General features: G+C 52.7%; 3 protein-coding genes across 8 annotated transcripts in view; 1 reads left to right on the top strand and 2 right to left on the bottom strand.

Moving 5' to 3' along the window:
* Positions 1 to 19,473, bottom strand: part of SAE1 (SUMO1 activating enzyme subunit 1) — a 549,006-nt gene that overhangs the window by 456,528 nt on the left and 73,005 nt on the right. The window lies entirely within an intron of this gene.
* On the bottom strand, positions 4,231 to 16,510 carry FKRP (fukutin related protein). 4 transcript variants are annotated; one of them, XM_050772218.1, is made up of 4 exons: positions 16,475 to 16,508; positions 14,453 to 14,514; positions 13,911 to 14,017; positions 4,231 to 7,310 (listed from the first exon to the last, which is right to left on the bottom strand). In XM_050772218.1, exon 4 carries the CDS (start codon positions 7,269 to 7,271, stop codon positions 5,784 to 5,786), a length of 1,488 nt encoding a protein of 495 aa, XP_050628175.1. In that variant the 5' UTR covers positions 7,272 to 7,310; positions 13,911 to 14,017; positions 14,453 to 14,514; positions 16,475 to 16,508; the 3' UTR covers positions 4,231 to 5,783. The 4 variants fall into 4 exon arrangements, with proteins under 4 accessions (XP_050628175.1, XP_050628177.1, XP_050628174.1 ...); XM_050772220.1 differs by having other exon boundaries at positions 14,453 to 14,511; positions 16,475 to 16,507; XM_050772217.1 differs by lacking the exon at positions 13,911 to 14,017 and having other exon boundaries at positions 16,475 to 16,510.
* Positions 6,006 to 19,473, top strand: part of STRN4 (striatin 4) — a 37,481-nt gene continuing 24,013 nt past the window's right edge. For 2 of the 3 annotated variants that reach the window (XM_050772092.1, XM_050772090.1), the window contains exon 1: positions 16,129 to 16,410. In XM_050772092.1, the coding sequence (XP_050628049.1) occupies positions 16,129 to 16,410 (282 nt within the window). Of the gene's footprint in view, positions 6,010 to 16,128; positions 16,411 to 19,473 lie in introns of those variants that run through there. The other variant, XM_050772091.1, reaches the window with a different exon arrangement.

The following is a 19,473-nucleotide window of genomic DNA, read 5'->3' as shown; positions in this document are numbered from 1 at the left end:
ATCCAACATCCGGGATATGGGTCCCCCTTACCTCCCACTATACCCAGTTTAACCCCTGGACTGCTGGGCCAGAGGGCAGCCCAGGGGATCCCCAGGGAGAGCTAGGAGGATACTAATAGTCAGGGGGTTCATGGCAGTGATATGAATGGATAAATAATCCATAATTTAGTGTTTTGGGGTTTAAACCACTGGCATGACCATCCCAGGGCGTGTGCTGGCTTGAATGTCAGTTCTGGGAAAGTTCTCTCTGTTCTCCTGAAATGAAGTTCATAGATAGTATAACCTGCTGGCACATGATTTAACATGATTTAAGAAAATCCTACTTTGGGAGGCCAAGGTGGGCAGATTGTTTGAGCCCAGGAGTTTGAGACTAGTCTGAGCAACATGGTGAAACCCCATCTCTACCTAAAAAAAAAAAAAAAAAAAAAAAATATATATATATATATATATATATGTATTTTTAGTAGAGATGGGGTTTTACCATGTTGGCCAGGCTGGTCTTGAACTCCTGACCTCAAGTAATTCACCCGCTTTGGCCTCCCAAACTGCTGGCATTACAGACATGAGCCACCACACCTAGCTAATTTTTGTATTTTTAGTAGAGATGTAATATATATATATATATAAGCTGGGTGTGGTAGTACATATCTGCAGTCCCAGCTACTTGGGAGGCTGAGGTAGGAGAATCACCTGAGCCTGGGAAGTTGAGGCTGCAGTGAGTCAAGACTGTGCCACTGCACTCCAGCCTGGGTGAGAGAGTGAGACCCTGTCTCAGAAACAACAACAACAGCAACAGCAGCAAGAAAAACAATCCTTGATTGCCCTAAACGTAATAAAAAGAAGAAATAAGAACATACTAAACTTACAATATGCATTTTATTATGCAGATGTGTGGAGCCAGCACCCCAGAACCCAAGGAGGTAACCAGATGTTTACACCTATACTATAGACAGTTCTAACACATTGAAAGCATGTGGACTGGTGTCCAATTACCAACAGCCATGTGCAATGTGATTTTTTTCACATGGTGGACAACCTTTGGCCAAGTTTTGAACAAAACACGATACAAGCTTCCCTCATTTTTTGTGGTAGTTGCACTTCCTGGAAGATTCTGAGGCCATTTGAAAACAAAAAGGACTTTGTATTTACAAGAGAGTGAGTTTTGGCCAGGGTTTTCACCTCCAAGTAAGGCTAAAATTTAGTTGGTCTGAACTAGTGTGGAAATACTGTTCTTTTTTGTTTGTTTGTTTTTGAGATGGAGTCTCGCTCTGTTGCCCAGGCTGGAGTGCAGTGACACGATCTCAGCTCACTGCAGCCTCTGCCTCCTGGATTCAAGCAATTCTCCTGCTCAGCCTCCCGAGTAGCTGGGACTACAGGTGCCCACCACCACGCCTGGCTAATTTTTGTATTTTTAGTAGAGACGTGGTTTCACCATTTTGGCCAGGCTGGTCTCAAACTCCTGACCTTGTGATCCGCCCGCCTTGGCCTCCCAAAGTGCTGGGATTACAGGCGTGAGCCACCACACCTGGCCAATACTGGTTGTTAAAATACTGAAATACTTCTATTCTGGCTGGATGATAGTACAAGAGTAGTTGAGAAAGCACTAAAATTCAATATGTATTCAAATAAAAATGAATTAGTTCAGGTTAATTGTGACAGATCTTTGTCATATCATAACTTAGGGGATAATAAGGATTTTTGTTTTTTTGAGACAGGGTCTTACTCTGTTGCCCAGGCTGGAATGCAGTGGCACGATCATGGCTCACTGTAGCCTTGACCTCCTGGGCTCAGGTGATCCTCCCACCTCAGCATCCTGAGTAGCTGGGACTGCAGGTGTGTACCACCATGTCCAGCTAATTGTTGTATTTTAAGTAAAGACATGGTTTCGCCTTGTTGGCCAGGCTGGTCTTGAACTCCCGGCCTTAAGTGATCTGCCCACCTCAGCCTCCCAAAGTGGTGGGATTACAGGCATGAGCCACCGCGCCTGGCCCCCAGGCTGGTCTTGAACTCCTGGGCTCAAGCAATTCACCAGCCTCGGCCTTCCAAAGTGCTGGGATTAATGGTGTGTGCCACCACGCCCTGTTCAATTTTTGAAATGTTTCGTAGAGATGAAGGTCTCTCTATGTTGCCTGACCCCCAGGCTGGTTTCGAATTCCTGGCTTCAAGCCATCCTCCTTCCTTGGCCCCCCAAAGTGCTGGGATGACACTATGCCTGGCCTAAAATATTTTAAAAATTTATGCATACATTGACATATATTAACTTATAGGACAGTACCAGTGGCAAAACATTTTGAATATTACCCTTCCTTCCTGAATGTCCAGTGAGACATCTGGAAGCTGCATGAGACAAGGGATGATGCTGTACTGTGTGGAGATTCCTGAATATTATAAGACAGCTGCATCCCTGGACCACGTCTCCCAAGAGCCAAGAGCAGCTTCCAGTCATGATGATAATGCAAATCATCCCCATACATTCCAGAATCCTCCCTGGGGACCTGCCAAGTCTCTTTGTGAACCATTTGTGGGTTCAGTGGTTAAAACCAGGGGTTGGGTTACAAGAAATCAGGCTTTGGATGTCTGAGCCTCAGGAGACTGGGCCAAATAGTAATCTTCTCTTGCTGGTCTGTGAGGCCTCCTCCTCTGAGGAATGTACAATTGTGCAATATTACCAATCTCCCCAGTTTACAGGTTCAGAGAGGTAGTGACTTGCCTGAGATTACAAAGAAGGCAAGTGGCCAAGCCAGGATTCAAACCCAGCCAGACTCTGGACCCCTTTACCGCGAACACACTCCTGTGGGAGGAGCGATCTCATTGCTTCCACTTCCCAAATGCAAGGTGGGGTCGCAGAGACAGAGGTCAACAGAGGCCCTGGGAGGAGGTGGCAGCGCTGAGAAACCCAGTCCTCTCCAACCTCAGAGCCCATGTCTTTTCTTTTTTTTTTTTTTTTTGAGGGGGCTGGGGGATGGGATAATGCTCTGTTGCTGAGGCTGGAGTGCAGAGGTGCAATCAGAGCTCACTGCAGCCTTGATCTCCTAGGCTCAAGCAATCCTCCTGCCTCAGCCTCCCCAGTAGCTAGGACTACAGGTGCATGCCATCATGCCTGGCTGATGTGATTTGGCTGTGTTCCCATCCAAATCTCATCTTGAATTGTAGTTCCCATAATCCCCTTGTGTCGTGGGAGGGGCTGGATGGGAGGTAATTGAATCATGGGAGCGGTTACCCCCATGCTGTTCTCACGATAGTGAGTTCTCACGAGATCTAATGGTTTTATAAGGAGCTTTCCCCCCTTTTGCTTGGAACTTCTCTTTCCTGCCATCACAAGATGTGTTTTCTTCTCCTTCTGCCATGATTGTAAGTTTCATGAGGCCTCCCCAGCCATGCTGAACTGTGGGTTGATTAAACCTCTCCTCCTGTATAAATTACCCAGTCTCGGGTAGGTCTTTATTAGTAGCGTGAGAAGGGACTAATACAGTGGCTATTTTTTAATTCTTTTGTAGAGAAGTGATCTCACTATGTTGCCAAGGCTGGTCTCTAACTCTTGACCTTAAAGGATCCTCCAATCTTGGCCTCCTAAAATGCCAGGATTACAGGCATGAGCCACTGTGCCCAGTTCTTGCTTGTTTTTCACATTTTGCCTCTTATTTATTTATTACTTATAAATTTATTTTATTTTTTTGAGATGGAGTCTCACTTTGTTGCCCAGGCTGGAGTGCAGTGGCGTGATCTCAGCTCACTGCAAGCTCTGCCTCCCAGGTTCATGCCATTCTCCTGCCTCAGCCTCCCAAGTAGCTGGGACCACAGATGCCCACCACCACACCCGGCTAATTTTTTGTATTTTTAGTAGAGACGGAGTTTCACCATGTTAGCCAGGATGTTCTCAATCTCTTGACCTCGAGATCCGTCCGCCTTGGGCTCCCCCAAGTGTTGGGATGACAGGTGTGAGCCACCATGCCTGGCCTTATTTATTATTTTTAATTGAGAAGAGTCTTGCTCTATTGCTCAGGCTGGTCTCGAACTCCTGAGCTCAAGTGATCCTCCTGCCTCAGCCTCCCAAAGTGCTGGGATCAGAGGCATGAGCCACCGCGCCCGGCTAGCTTTTTTTTTTTTTTTTTTTTTTTTTTTTTTTTTTTTTTTAAACCTGTGATCTTGAATGTTGGGTGCTCACACCTGGGCGTGCAAAACAAGTCATTGGGATGAGGCAAGAAACATAAGAAAACCCTATTCATATTCATAATTTTAAAACGGAATAATTTAAGCTTTATTACTAACATACAGATACTTATCTGTATGTCTTTATAAATAAATATACACATATTGGGAATACATGCCCAAATACCATTTATTCTTAGGTGCATAATCAAATAAGGAAGGCTGCCATTGCTTTCACCTGCTAAGTGAGTCTCCAAGCCTCTCTTGGGGACCATGACTAGAGAGGGGCATACTGGGTAAGACAATTGTGGGCTCCAGAGCCTGACCACCTGGGTTCAAGCCCCCAATTTGCCCCTTCCTAAGCTGTCTGACCTTAAGCAAGTGACTTCACCATTCTGGCCTCAGCTTCCTCATCTGTATAATGAAAATAATAGCAGCTGTCACTTCAGAGGGCTGAGGTGAGGGACGCATCAGTTGATCCAACGGAAACACTGAGAATGGTGCCTGGTACCCAGCAGGTGCTCAGTAAGTGTGAGCTACGGTTATTGTCTACCCTGCCGTGCAAGTGGGGAAATAGGTGCAGACAGCTGAAATAATGAGGTAATAATCATGAGTGGAGCTGAGATTCAGAAGTCTGTTCTTTTTCTTTTTTAAAAATAGAGACGGGGTCTTGGCATGTTGACCAGGCTGGTCTAGAACTCCTGGGCTCAAGCGATCCTCCCACCTCGGCCACCCAAAGTGCTGGGAATACAGGCGTGAGCCCCCGCGCCCGGTCCAGCACCCGGTTCTCGACGACAGCTGCACCTCGGAGCTCTGAGCATTTTCTCCTCTGCAAGACTGAAATACTTCTACTCAGTCTTGAATAGAATAGTTAAGAGTAGCATGCAGGTCACAGGGCTCTCTCAGGAGGGAAGGAGGTCGCAGTCCGAAAGAAGGGGAGGTGGTCACTGCTGTCCGCCTTCCACAGGGGCTTGGAGAGAAGTCCAAAGGCTGAAGAGAGTAGATGGCTATGGAACAGAGACCCTGGGCATACTGTCGCCCGGGCAGCCACAGTGGGCCACCAGGAGCGGGACCGGCGCGCCCTCTAGTGGCGGAAGCAATCCCTGCAGCCAAGGGTCCCGCATCCTGGAAGCTATTGAGGCACTGAGAAAGGGCGATGCTTCCCCAGGCCCACCTGGCTCATAAGCGATAGAGCCAGGATTTGAATCTTGCCAATCTGGCTCCAGAGCCTGCACTCTTTCTGTTTCCAAATCTCAGTCCCTGCCCTAGAGGGCAGGGCTCTTGGAATCTTGGGCAGGACACTTTTTTCGGGTCTGGGGCCCTGCTGGACCCTGCGGGACGGCGTGACATCCCTGGCTCCCTCCGTGACTGGGATGACCCAGAATGTCCCCACGCATATCCACGGCTCCCAGTGGGCATGACCATTTGAGAAATCTGGAGGTCGCTTCCCATCCTCCTCCTGGTGCTCTCCTCCTGCCAACGTCAGCCTTCTTTCATGCTCTCCCTCGAATTTCTTTCTTGGTCAGTTTCCCCCTTCCCTGTCTCCGCGACACCCCTCCACCCCTCACTGCTCACATAGAGCTTCTCCACATCCAGACAGACCCCCGAAAAACAAAGGCGAGGGTATCAGGGCTTCAGCCGCTTCCCGTCAGACTCAGCAGTGCCGGGTTGGGGTACTGGGGGTTCTCGATGACCCCGGGCCCGAACTTGAGCTCCAGGAAGCGGCGATAGTTGTTAGGCGCCTGCGCCACAAAGCCGGCAAAGGGCAGGGGCACCAGCGGCTGCAGGAAGTGCTCGGGGAACTCCACATCCTGCCGGTGGTCCAGCCACGTGTCCTTAGTCATGACGCCGTTGCGGGGGTAGAAGGGCCACAGGTCCACGTGGAGGTGGTTGCTTTCGCTATACTGCACGCGAAAAAAGTCGCCCTCGACCGCCTTCTCCCATACGAAGCCGCGCTCATCCACCACCGAGCCGGCCTCTGCCCCCCGCAGCTGCTCGCAGTTGCCCACGTCCTCCAAGTAGATGCCCAGGTCCACGTCGTAGTCCCACGGGATGATGTCCCCGTGGCGGGCGGCCCCCAGCAGTGAGCCGCCCTCCAGCCAGTAGCGCACACCCGCGGCCTCCAGCACGCCCACCACGTAGCGGGCGGTCTCGCGCAGTGCGCGCAAGCAGCAAGGGGGCGTCCAGCGCTCCTCATAGAGGTAGGCGGGTGTATCGCCCACCACGGTTCCGAAGCAGCGCGTGGTCTCCTTGTTGCAGCCGAACCACTCCAGCCGCCCGCCCTCCCAGCTCACTAGGCGGATGCCCAGTGCACGGAGCAGCGCTGCCCGCCGAGCGCGCCCCTCGCGCTCAGCCTTCCAGCGCGCGTGGGCCGTGGTCAGCGGGGGCTGGCGCGCCGCGGCGAAGGTCAAGTCCAGCAGCTGCACAGCCCAGCCGCGAAGGGAGGTCTGCAGGAAGAGGCTGGTGCCCACTGGCCGGGCCAGAGGTGCGGAGAGGTTGAAGAGGTCACGGGCGCGCAGGAGCACCACAGCATCTCCGTCCAGGGCGTCGCAGCGGGGCGCGGCGGGGGCTGCGCCATAGCGGGCGGTCCACTCTCGCAGGCTGACGTTCAGGGCCAGGCACCTGGCAGGGTTGGCCGTGGCGACGGGGGCAGCCACCAGGCGTGCCTTTCCCACGCGGAGCGCCTCTACCATGCGCTCCAGCTGGCCCGGTGCCTCAGCCCGTGCCCCGTCAGGTACCAGGGCCACGAACTCGGTGGTCACATAGGTCTCCGGGCGCGAGGCTGCGGCTGGCCGGTCCAGGGCAGGCTGGAGCAGCGCCAGACGAACGTTGGGGATGCGAGGCAGGGCCAGGGGCGGGTAGGGGAGCGTGTCGGCTGCCACCACCAAGGGCTGGGCCGGGTCTTGCTGCAGGAAGGAGTCCACCAGCTCGGGCACCGCGTTGTCAAATGCCTCGAACTCCCGCACCAGGACGGTGACGCGGGGGCCGGCAGCAGAGGCACGGCGGGGCCCCCGGGCCCGGGAATTCCTAGGCTGGTGCTGCAGCCAGGAGACATAGAAGAGGACCAGAAGGTTGAGGGTGATGGCGGCCGCCAGGGCAGCCTGGCAGCGGGTGAGCCGCATCGGGTCGAAGTCTGGGGCTAGCTGGGCCTCGAGGACATCCTGGGGAGGGGGATGAAAGGGAAGGCAGCAGCTGACTGTCAGAACCACCCCCTTCTGCCACCCTCAGCCTTTCCCCTTTGTACAGCTCTTTCTCAATTCCCTTTCTTCCCTATGGCTTCAGCTTTGACTTCCCCTTCTCCAGGAAGCACTCCGTGACCTCCCAGTCTGGGCCATGCACCAACTCTGGGTGTCCTCAGCCCCCTGGGTTCCCCCACCACAGCCTGACCACTCTAAGTCATCAGCGCTGGGGAAGAGGGTGTGTCCCTACTAGCATGCGAGACCCAGGAGGGTGGGACCTGAGCCTGGCTGGGTCACTGCTGGGTCCTCAAAACCAAAACAGAGCCAGATACACGTTAGGTGCTGGATGTTTTGTTTTGTTTTGTTTTTCCTTAAAGTGAATCACCTTCCCTTTGTCTTCATTCAGTGCCACCCTCTGCCTATTCTCTGTCAACTTATCCAGATTCAGGCTCAGTTTTAAACACCCTAAATCCATTCCCACTCTCATCTCCCTCTCTACCATTCCCTCCTCCAGGAAGCCACCCCCGATCTCCCCCTCCCTGCCCCTCAACACCCTGGCTCTGGCTCCAGGGTGAGGCTGATGCCACAGCTCTCAAGCCCCTCCCCTGCCGCCACCTCATATCCTCAAATCCTGTGCCATCCCATCATCTCCCTGATGGTCAGCCTGACAACTCTGATTTTGCATGAAAAGCCAGAAATATCTTTTAAAAATCAGAATTACCCAAATTTTAAAATGTTGGCCACTAATTAAGAATATTTTGGCGGGGCGCGATGGCTCACACCTATAATGCCAGCACTTTGGGAGGCCAAGGCGGGCGGATCACGAGGTCAGGAGATTGAGACCATCCTGGCTCACATGGTGAAACCCTGTCTCTACCAAAAATACAAAAAATTAGCCAGGCGTGGTGGTGGGCGCCTGTAGTCCCAGCTACTCGGGAGGCTGAGGCAGGAAAATGGTGTGAACCCGGGAGGCAGAGCTTGCAGTGAACTGAGATAGTGCCACTGCGCTCCAGCCTGGGCAACAGAGTGAGACTCTGCCTCAAAAAAAAAAAAAAAAAAACTTTTTTTTTTTTTTTTTAACAGAATGAGTCAAACTAATAGAAACATGAAGTAGAATGACGGGTGTCGGGGTTGCGGGCAGGGGAATGGGGAGTTGTTTGATGGTACAGAGTTTCAGTTTGGGAAGATGAAAAGGTCCCAGAGGTTTGTCGGCACAATAATGTGAATGCACCTAACACGACTGAACTGTGTGCTGAAAAATGGTTAAGATGGTACATTCAATGTTATACGTATTTAATTAGAATTAAAAAAAAATTTTTAAGTAGGGTGCTGAAAAATATAAATGAAAAAAAGGTCAGGCTGGGCGTGGTGGCTCACGCCTGTAATCCCACAATTTGAGAGGACAAGGTGGGTGGATCACCTGAGGTCAAGAGTTTGAGACCAGCCTGGCCAACACGGTGAAAACCCATCTCTACTAAAAATACAAAAGTTAGCCAGGTGTGAGGGCGGGTGCCTGTAATCCCAGCTACTCAGGAGGCCGAGGCAGGAAATCACTTGAACCTGAGAGGTGGAGGTTGCAGTGAGCCGAGATGGCATCACTGCATTCCAGCCTGGGCGACAGAGCGAGACTCTGTCTTGAAAAAAAAAAGAAAAAAAGAAAAAGAAAAACAAAATACAAGTGGGGTGGGCCAGGTACCACAGTGACTCATGCCTGTGATCCCAGCAATTTGGGAGGCCAAGGCAGGAGGATCACTTGAACCCGGGAGGTGGAGGTTACAGTGAGCTGAGATGGCACCATTGCACTACAGCCTGGGCGACAGAGCGAGACTTCGTCTCGGGAAAAAAAAAAATCGAAAAAACAAATTAAAAAAAAAACAAAACAAAAGTGGGGTGGGCCAGGTACAGTGACTCACACCTGTGATCCCACCAATTTGGGAGGCCAAGGCAGGAGGATCGCTTGAGTCCAGGAGTTCAAGACCAACCTGAGTAAAATAAGGAGACTTCATCTCTACAAAAAACAAAAAATTAGCTGGGTGCGGTGCTACTCACCTATGGTCCCAACCACTCAGGATGCTGAGGTGGGGAATGGCTTGAGCCAGTGAGCCATGATCATGCCACTGCACTCAGCCTGGACAAGAGTGAGACCCTGTCTCAAAAAACCCAACAACAAAAAAGTGGGGTAGCTTGCATCAAAAGAGGCTGCCAACCTTAGGACACTCCCCTCCACATTCATTGGCCACACCCTCAAGCACCAGATGGCGCTGTCTCCTTGTCCCCACCGCGACTTTGAAAGTTTGGCTGGTGGGTCTCCAGCACAGGTGGTGTAGCTCTGGGTTCCAAGCAGATGATCAAATAAAGTGTCCCCATGATGACTTTTTGTAGGTTTCTGTCCTTCCTAGAGAGAGGGGACATCCAGCTAACCTCCCTATGTCCTAAATCCTCTGTCCCCTCCTCCCCATTTCCACAGCTCCCTCTTCAACCAGGTCCACCCACATTCCCATCCAACCTCCCCCTGGTCTCCTGGCAATTCCTCTCCTCGTGATAGCCAGAGGAGTCTTCCTAAAGCACAAGTCGGGCCTCTCCTTCCCCTGCTCTCAACTTGCCATGGCTCCCCAGTGCCCAGGGGAGAAAGCGGAAGCTTCTTCTGACATTCCCCTTGTCTGCTCCCCATTCCGCCCTCATCTCTTGCCATGCTTTCCCCAACCTATATGCTTAAGTTGCCCTGAACATTTTCTCAAACTGCTCTTATTTCTTTTCTTTTCTTTCTTTTCTTCTTTTTTTTTTTTGAGATGGAATCTTCCTCTGTTGCCAAGGCTGTAGTGCAGTGGCAGTGATCTCATCTCACTGCAACCTCCTGGGTTCAAGCAATTCTCCTGCCTCAGCCTCCCGAGTAGCAGGGACTACAGGTGTATGCCACACCTGGTTAATTTATATATATATATATATATATATATATTTATTTTTATTTTTTTTTTTTTTTGAGACGAAGTTTCACTTTTGTTGCTCAGGGTAAAGTGCAATGACGCCATCTCGGCTCACCGCAACCTGTGCCTCCCAGGTTCAAGTGATTCTCCTGCCTCAGCCTCCCGAGTAGCTGGGATTACAGGCATGCGCCATCACATCTGGCTAATTTTGTGCTTTTAGCAGAGACGGCGTTTCTCCATGTTGGTTAGGCTAGTGTCGAACTCCTGACCTCAGGTGATCCACCCACCTCGGCCTCCCAAAGTGCTGGGATTACAGGCGTGAGACACTGCACCCAGCCAAAAACAATTTTTTTTTTTGGGACAGAGTCTCACTCTATTGCCAGGCTGGAATGGAGTGAGGTGGTGTGCTCTTGGCTCACTGCAACCTCCACCTCCCGGGTTCAAGTGATTCTCCTGCCTCAGCCTCCCGAGTAGCTGGGACTACAGGAGTGTGCCACCATGCCCGGCTAAGTTTTGTATTTTTAGTAGAGATGAGTTTTCACCATGTTGGCCAGGATGGTCTCAATCTCTTGACCTCATGATCTGCCCGCTTTGGCCTCCCAAATTGTTGGGATTACAGGCGTGAGCCACTGCACCCGGCCAAAACAATTTTTGTTTTTAAAGGGACAGCGTCTTGCTTTGCTGACAAAAAATAAACAAAACTAGCTGGACGTGATGGCTTTTGCACCTGTAGTCCCAGTTACTTGGGAGGCTGAGGTGGGACGATCACTTGAGCTGGGGAAGTCGAGGGTGCAGTAAGCCATGATGGCACCACTGCACTCCAGCCCCGGCAATAGAGTGAGACCTTATCCTTTTTTGAAATGGAGTCTCGCTCTGTTGCCCAAGTTGGAACGCAGTGGTGTAATCTCAGCTCACCACAACCTCCGCCTCCCAGGTTCAAGCGATTCTCCTGCCTCAGCCTCCTGAGTAGCTGGGATTACAGGCACCCACTGCCATGCCCAGCTAATTTGTTGCATTTTTAGTAGAGACAGGGTTTCACATGTTGGTCAGGCTGGTCTCCAACTCCTGACCTCGTGATCTGATCGCCTCGGCCTCCCAAAGTGCTGGGATTACAGGCATGAGCCACTGAGCTTGGCTTTTTTTTTTTTTTTTTTTTAAAGCATCTCCCTATCACCCATGTACTTCCTATACCCCATTCCTGCCTTATTTTGCTCCCCTGGTAGTTGTCACGTGGGTTTTACTTAGTCTGTTTGTTGCCAGAATCATCATGGAGGGCAGGGATCTGTTTTCCCTACTGTATCCCCAGAGCACAGCTCAGTGCCTGGCACATAGCAGGTGCTCGATAAATATGTGTTGAATGAATGAGTGACTTGAATTATTAACATAGGGAACGTGGGCTGGGTGTGGTGGTTCGCTCCTGTAATCCAAGAACTATAGGAAGCTGAGGCAGGAGGATCGCTTGAGCTCAGGAGTTCAAGACTAGCCCGGGCAACATAGTGGAACCCTGTCTCTACAAAAAATACAAAAATTAGCCAGGCATGGTGGAACCTGCCTGTGGTCTCAGCTACTTAGGAGGGAGTCTGAGGTGGGAGGGTCCCTTGAGCCGAGGAGGTAGAGGCTGCAGTGAGCTGTGATCCAGCCACTGCACTCCAGCCTGGGCGACAGAGTGAGACCCTGTCTCAAAAAAGAAAGACAGGAACCTCTGGCTCAGAGAGATGGGAAGGATGCAGGGATGAGAACCCAGGTCTCCGCTTCCGAGGCCCTGGCTCTTGCCACACTGTCTGACTGACTCTGGGTCGGCCAGGAGGTGCCCAGCAGGGCAGAGGACAGCAGCCAGGTCCTGGCTACCCTCAGGCCCACCACGGACCTTGGCCCTTGCAGACCAGACACCAGTGGGTTTGAGGGCCAGATAAGGAGGTGCCACCTGCTGGTGAGGATGTGAGGGAAGCTGAGGCGGGGAAAGGAATCATCCAGCACCCTGACAAAGCCACGCAGACTTCACCACCTCTAAGGGCTACAAACCCCTTCGTTGGGGCAAAGTGGATGCAATGATGATTTTGAAGGTCTGAATGTTCTAAATTTTTCTTTTTTTTTTTTTTTTTTTTTTTTGAGACGGAGTCTCGCTCTGTCGCCCAGGCTGGAGTGCAGTGGCCGGATCTCAGCTCACTGCAAGCTCCGCCTCCCGGGTTCACGCCATTCTCCTGCCTCAGCCTCCCGAGTAGCTGGGACTACAGGCGCCCGCCACTTCGCCCGGCTAGTTTTTTGTATTTTTTAGTAGAGACGGGGTTTCACCGTGTTAGCCAGGATGGTCTCGATCTCCTGACCTCGTGATCCGCCCGTCTCGGCCTCCCAAAGTGCTGGGATTACAGGCTTGAGCCATCTAAATTTTTCTGAATCAGGAGGATAATAATAACAATTCTAGCAGCTCACCCTGTGCCAGGCCCTGTTCTAAGCACTTTGTGCGTATTCACTTATTTAATCCTCACGTTATGATCACATTTAAAAATGGAAACCAGTTGATGCGGTGGTTCACGCCTGTGATCCCAGCACTTTGGGAGGATGAGGCGGGGGGAGATTGCTTGAGTCTGGGATTTTGAGACCAGCGTGGACTGGTAAGACCCCATCTCTACACAAAAATTAAAAAATTAGCCGGGCATGGTGGTGCGCGCCTGTAGTCCCAGCTACTCTGGTGGCTGAAGTCGAAGGATTTCTTGAGCCTAGGAGGCAGAGGCTGCAGTGAGTTGAGACTTTGCCACTGCACTCCAGCCTGTGTGACAGTGACACAGTGAGACCTTATCTCAAAAGAAAAAAAAAAAAAGGAAATAAAGGCACACAGAGTTAAAGAGTTAAGTCTCTGGGCAACAAGAGTGCCCAGAGTTGTCTTAAAGAGTTAAGTCTCTTTAACTCTCTGTCAAGCTCACACAATGGGAAGTAGTGGACCCAAGAGTTGATCCAAGAAGCTGGCTACAGAGCTGTGCTTTAAACCAATAAACTTTGCCTTCTCTCTTGGGTTCTTTCTGAAGCCCTGACTCTCAACCCATCTTTGGTGAGCCTTCCCCAGCCCTAACCTGACAGGTGCTTTCAAAGCTTGGCTGTGGCACATTAATAAATTAATTCAACTCGGTAACTCAACAAACTCAAGTATTCTTTGTAGTGGACCCTGTGTTTTGAGGATACAGAATGAATGAGGTACTCATTAGGTCAGCCCTCCAGAAGACAGAAAGAAGACTGACAGGGCCACCTGTGGTGGCTCACACCTGTAATCTCAGTACTTTCAGAGGCCCAGGCGGTCGGATCACCTGAGGTCAGGAGTTAGAGACCAGCCTGGGCAACATGTGAAACCCCCTCTCTATCAAAAAATACAAAGATTAGCTGGGCATGGTGGTGTGCACCTGTAATCCCAACTACTGGGGAGGCTGAGGTGTGAGAATCACTTGAACTCGGGAGGCGGAGGTTGCAATGAGCCAAGATTGATCCACTGCACTCCAGCCTGGGCGAGACCTTGTCCCCAAAAAAAAAAAAAAAAAAAAAGACGGACAAAAACCATACAACTTACAGACAGGGCAAGAAACCAGCAAGGGGCGCAAGAGTAGAAACAAGGGGCTTGCCTTAGAAATGGTAGTCAGAGCCGGAGAGGACAGTTAAGCTGAGAACTTACTTGTCTCTCCAGTCCCCACAAAACAATGTAAATGAATCAAAATTCTCTTCAGGCCTTGGGTTCACGGGGTCTGAGCTGTGATTTGGCCTGAGCCTTAGTTCCTGCATCTGTGGAATGGGAATGTGACGGTTAGAAAAAAATGAGAGGCCTGGGCGCGGTGGCTCATGCCTGTAAATTCTAGCACTTTGGGAGGCCGAGGCAGGTGGATCACGAGGTCAGGAGTTCGAGACCAGCCTGGCCAACAAGGTGAAACCCCGTCTCTACTAAAAATACAAAACATTAGCCAGGCGTGGTGGCGGGCGCCTGTAATCCCAGCTACTCGGGAGGCTGAGGCAGGAGAATCACTTGAACCTAGGAGGTGGAGGCTGCAGTGAGCCGTGACCGTACCACTGCATTCCAGTCTGGGCAACAGAGGAAGACTCTGTCTCAAAAAAAAAAAAAAAAAAAAAGAAAAGAAAAAAATGAGAGACATGGGAAAGCCTTAGGAAATAAGGGAAGGGCAGTTTCCATGAGAATGCGGGTGACCCTGAGGGACTTCTTACCTCCTAGGTTGCAGGCTGGGGGAGTTCCAGGAGGGCAGTTCCAGCCCAGCTGAGCTGCACTCCTGAGAGGAGAACCAGAAAACCCCAAATTAGCCATTTCTGTACAATAGAGCACAATTTCATCTTATCCACAATAGTGGCAAGAGAAAGGTCAGGGAATCCTTTCTCTTGAAGTCCCATAATCTCAGGCACCACCTGGAGTGTCTCAGGAGTGGGGTGGGGTGAATGGGAGGGATGTCAGTTATTACAGCAACCTATAACCATCCCTCTAGCATTAATGTGTCCAGAAAAGGTAGGGCTAGAAGCCAACAGAAGCTGTTACCATGACAACCCCCTCCCTAGACACACTCCACCTCTCAGAGATTCTTAAAACATCCCCTGGCCAGGGGTGATGGCTCACACCTGTAATTCCAGTACTTTGGGAGGCTGAGGCGGGCCTAAGGCTGATCACCTGAGGTCGGGAGTTCAAGACCAGCCTGACCAACATGGAGAAACCCCATCTCTACTAAAAAAAAAATTAGCCAGGCGTGGTGGCACATGCCTGTAATCCCAGCTACTCGGGAGGCTGAGGCAGGAGAACGGCTTGAACCAGGGAGGCAGGGGTTGTGGTGAGCCGAGATCGGGCCATTGCATCCCAGCCTGGGCAACAAGAGTGAAACTCCGTCTCCAAAAAAAAAAAAAAAAAAAAAAATTCCCCTCCTTGGTTGGGCTTGGTTCCTAGGGTCACTCGAAGGGGGCTTCTCTATTACCATAGTAACCAGGCCTTGACCTTGCCTGTTTCTCCTCCCCCAGAGGATGGTCCAGGTCCTGTAACCATAGCAACTGCCCCTCAGCAGAGCATCTCCTCCTCTAAATAAAAACACCTGGTTGGTTTGGTGCATGGGCCTCCCACAATGGGAAGGGGAAGACGGTTACCATGGTAATGCCAACTAGGTGGCTATGGGGGAGGGGCTGGGGAAGAGGTGCTTCTCTTAGAGATCAGCGTCTTTGGGGCTGGGGTACTTTCTACCTGAATGCTAGGTGTGGGGGGTTGCCATAGTAACCAATGAGGAAAGGAGCAGAAGGACTACCAGGGACTTAGGTTACCTTAGCAACCTTCTCCTGGTGCAGAGTCCGAAGAGGTTTGGGGCTCCATAACCACAAAGGTGGAAGGGAGGGGAAGGCTGTCCCCCACCAACTCGCCCCCACCAATGGGGAAAGGTTACCATGACAACCGACCTGGACAGGAATCAGAGAGGATGGGGCCACTGCTGGTCGCCCTTTCTCTCAGAGTAAAAGTAATTGTCCAGGAGAGTGATGTTTGGGTGTGGAAGGGGTAAGGCTCTTTTTCTGGGGCGGAGTAGGAGGAGGGGGGCAGAAAGTGGCCCCTTTCTCAGTCTCACTCCAGCGAGGGGGACCGTCGTGCGGGGTCTGGGTCTCCCTCGCCCTCCTCGGGGCGCGATCTCCCTCTCGCCGCCCCCCGCGCGGGCACGCTAGCCCTCGGGGTCGACCCGGGTGGGCGAGGCTCGTGCCCGGCCTCGCGCTCGCCACCAGCCCCTCTTCCCACTGTCCTCCGTCAGGCGCGCGCGCGGTGGTGGTGTGTGTGGTGCGCGGGGGGGGGGGGGGGGGGGGTGTGTTGGAGCGCCCGCGCAGGCGCGCGAAGCACAGCGGGCGCGCGGGCCGGCCCCGGGGCCTCCATGATGGAGGAGCGAGCGGCCGCCGCGGTCGCCGCCGCCGCCTCCTCCTGCCGTCCGCTCGGCTCAGGCGCGGGCCCTGGCCCCACTGGGGCGGCCCCGGTCTCCGCCCCTGCCCCCGGGCCGGGCCCGGCAGGTAAGGGAGGCGGCGGCGGAGGCAGCCCTGGGCCCACGGCGGGCCCGGAGCCCCTGAGCCTGCCGGGGATCCTGCACTTTATCCAGCACGAGTGGGCGCGCTTTGAAGCCGAGAAAGCCCGCTGGGAGGCCGAGCGCGCCGAGTTACAGGTGAGCGCCGTCCCGGGACCCCCGACCCCCCAACCCCACCCGGCCCGGCCCGGCCCGGCCTCACCCGCCGCCGCCGCCGCCGCCATCTTGGAGCAATGGCCGCCGGGACGGCCGGGGGGGGGGGGGGAGGGGACCGCGACGGTCCCGGAGGGCGAGTGAGGGGCCGTCCGAGGGGTGTCCTGAGGGCACCCCGGGTGGGAGGGGACCGGGACGGCCCGAGGTGGGAGTGGAGGGACCGGGAGTGGGAGGGATCACCGGGACCGGCCGAGAGAGAGGGGCCGAGGTACCAGAACTGGCTGGGAGTGGGACTGGGACTGGAACTGAGCGCGCCGGCCGCGGGGCTCCTGAGAGAGGCGACTCGGGCCCTGGAGGGGAGCCCAAGAGAACTCGGGAAAGGGTGTGGAGAGGAGCTGGAGGGGTCTGGGAAAGACCTGAGTGGTCTCCTGTGGGAGTGAGCAGAAGCTCGGCGGGCGCAGAGGGACCCCCGACCCCGGCCCTAGCCAGGTGCAGGTGGGAAGTAGAAGCGTCCGAGGGGGGACTTGGGACACGCTGGGAAAGAGCGGATCCAGACCGGGAACCGGGAGGAGTTAGGGAGAGGAAGTCCGGGAGCCTGAGATGGGTGTGTTTCGGGGCGACTGGACAGTGGGCACGGAAGGGTGGCTGTGTAAGGACCCGAGAGGTGGGAAGAGAGTTTCGAGGGGTCCAGGATGAAGGTGTGTGCCTTTCCCTCTTAGGGGAAACTTTGGGGATCCCGGGCATGTGTGGCTGCAGAGTGCAGGGAAGGGATCTTTGGAGTGGAAGTGTGGACAGAGCAGGAGATGTACCCTAGGAGCCTGGGTGGGAGAACTTGAGAGTGGAAGTTCCACTTGGGGGTGTGCAGGAGTGGGCGTGATGGCACTGAGATGGGACGTGTGTGTAGGATGTAGGAAGAGAACCCTGAACTGGAGTGTGGGGGTGTCGGGCATGTCCAGTATGGAGGTGAGGGTCCTGGGATGGTGCCAATGAGGACGAGTTAGGTGTTACCCTGGGGTGATGCTTTAGGGGGGAGAATTTTGTAGAGCCCGAAGGCAACATGAGGAGGCATCTCAGAGAGAACGGGGGTAGGGTGGGGTTGGGGGGAAGGAGATATGTTTGTGGAAGTCCTGGGAAAAGACCCCATGGTTTGTGGGGTAGCTTGGGACAGGGATGTGCTCCGGGCTGATGTATGGAAGAGTCTGAAGAGTTGGGCTGGGGTTTGTGACCTCGTGGAGCATCAGGTCCATTGGCAGTGACTGGAGGATCATGGAGATGTCCGGATTTGAAGGGATTAGGAATGGCCCACTGGAGGTCTGAAGATTCTTGGACTGGGTTATATTAGCAGAAATTGTCAGTACTTTTCTGCTAGTATTCCTTGTAGCAGCCCACGTTTCCCCTTCCGATTTGCCGTTTTCTATCTAGTGGAAGCTGGCACCCAAATAAATAACTGATGAGAATTTTGTCGGTAGGGATGGGGTGCGGTGGTTCATGCCTGTAATCCCAGCACTTAGGGAGGCTGAGGTGGGAGGATCCCTTGAGCCCAGGAGTTCCAGGCCAGCCTGGCCAACATAGCAAGACCTCATCTCTACAAAAAAGTACAAAAATTAGCCGGGCGTGGTGATGTGCACCTGTAGTCCCGGCTACTCAGGAGGCTGAGGTGGGAGGATTGCTTGAACCCCGGAGGTTGAGGCTGCAGTGAGCCATGATTGCACCACTGCACTCCAGCCTGGGCGAAAGAGTGAGATCCTATCTCAGAAAACAACAACAACAAAAACGGTATTTTGTTCGTAGGATGAGTAAAGACCTCAAGTAACTCTCCCCCTGCCCTCACTTGTGGTGGCTAAGGCTTGGAGCTGGGGTGGGAGCAGAATCCTTATGTAACTGCTCTCACTTGTGTCCCACTCTCTACTTCCGAAGCTCTTTCCCAGCATACATCTCATCAGATCTTCTCAGTGCCCCGTGATGTAGGCAGAGGCAGTGTCATTACCTCACTCAGCAATAACGGCACCAGCTGCAATTTAGTGAGCACATACCATGTCTGGGGCTGTGTATCAAGTACTGTAGATACGAGCTGTCATTTCATTCTTATGGCCTTCTGGGAGGGTAAAGGATATTCCCCCTGCCTTTAAAAAAAAATCACGAGGAAATGGAAGTTTTGAGAGGGTGATTTATGGAGGATCCCAGCAGATGAGCAGAAGGGCTTGTCTGTGGACCTTTTTTTTTTTCTTTTGAGACAGTCTCACTCTGTCACCCAGGCTGGAGTGCAGTGGCATGATCTCGGCTCATTGCAACCACTGCCTCCCAGTTGCAAGCAATTCTCCTGCCTCAGCCTCCCAAGTAGCTGGGATTACAGGTGTGCACCACCACGCCTGGCTGATTTTTGTATTTTTAGTAGAGATGGGGGTTTTGCCACGTTGGTCAGGCTGGTTTTGAACTCCTGGCCGCCAGAGATCCACCTGCCTCGGCCTCCCAAAGTGCTGTGATTACAGGTGTAAGCCACCATGCCCGACCGTCGGTGGACTTTTAAGCACATGTTCTGTACCTCTCTGCTACCCAGTACAGTTGAGAAAATTGGTTCAGGCAAGCGTAGTAGCCTCCCCAGGGTCACCCAAGCAGTCATAGCAGAGCTTGGACTGAATCTTAGCCTCTGGGATGTTGCACCAGTGCACTGCACAGCACCCACCACACCATCTTCTCATCCTGGAGGCTGATGAGAGAAAAGATGTTTATCCCCTCACTTAATGACCCTTCTTGGAGTTTGAGAGGAACTAGTGTCTGGCATGGTGCCAGCACTGTCACTTTGCACTTTTGTTTTCTTTTATTGTTACATTAGTAAAAATTCAGACATCTCAGAGGGATGTGTGTGTGTGTGTGTGTATACACATATATATGTGAGTGAAAAAGGAAAGTTTCTTCTCTTCATCCCTTTCTTGCTCTTCTCTCCCGAGAGAAAAGAGTTATTGTGTTTGTGTAATAGATGAACTGCTGCCGTGTGTATCATTCTGTGACATAATGTGTTTTGGTTTTCTTTCATATCAGCACAGAGAA

This window comes from Macaca thibetana, chromosome 19 (genome assembly GCF_024542745.1).
Source record: "Macaca thibetana thibetana isolate TM-01 chromosome 19, ASM2454274v1, whole genome shotgun sequence".
Classification (NCBI taxonomy): Eukaryota; Metazoa; Chordata; class Mammalia; order Primates; family Cercopithecidae; genus Macaca; species Macaca thibetana.
This window is presented reverse-complemented; position numbering and strand designations above follow the sequence as displayed.

Coding starts and splice junctions, on each gene's coding strand:
- FKRP (XM_050772217.1), bottom strand. CDS start 7,271: ATGCGGCTCACCCGCTGCCAGGCTGCCCTGGCGGCCGCCATCACCCTC.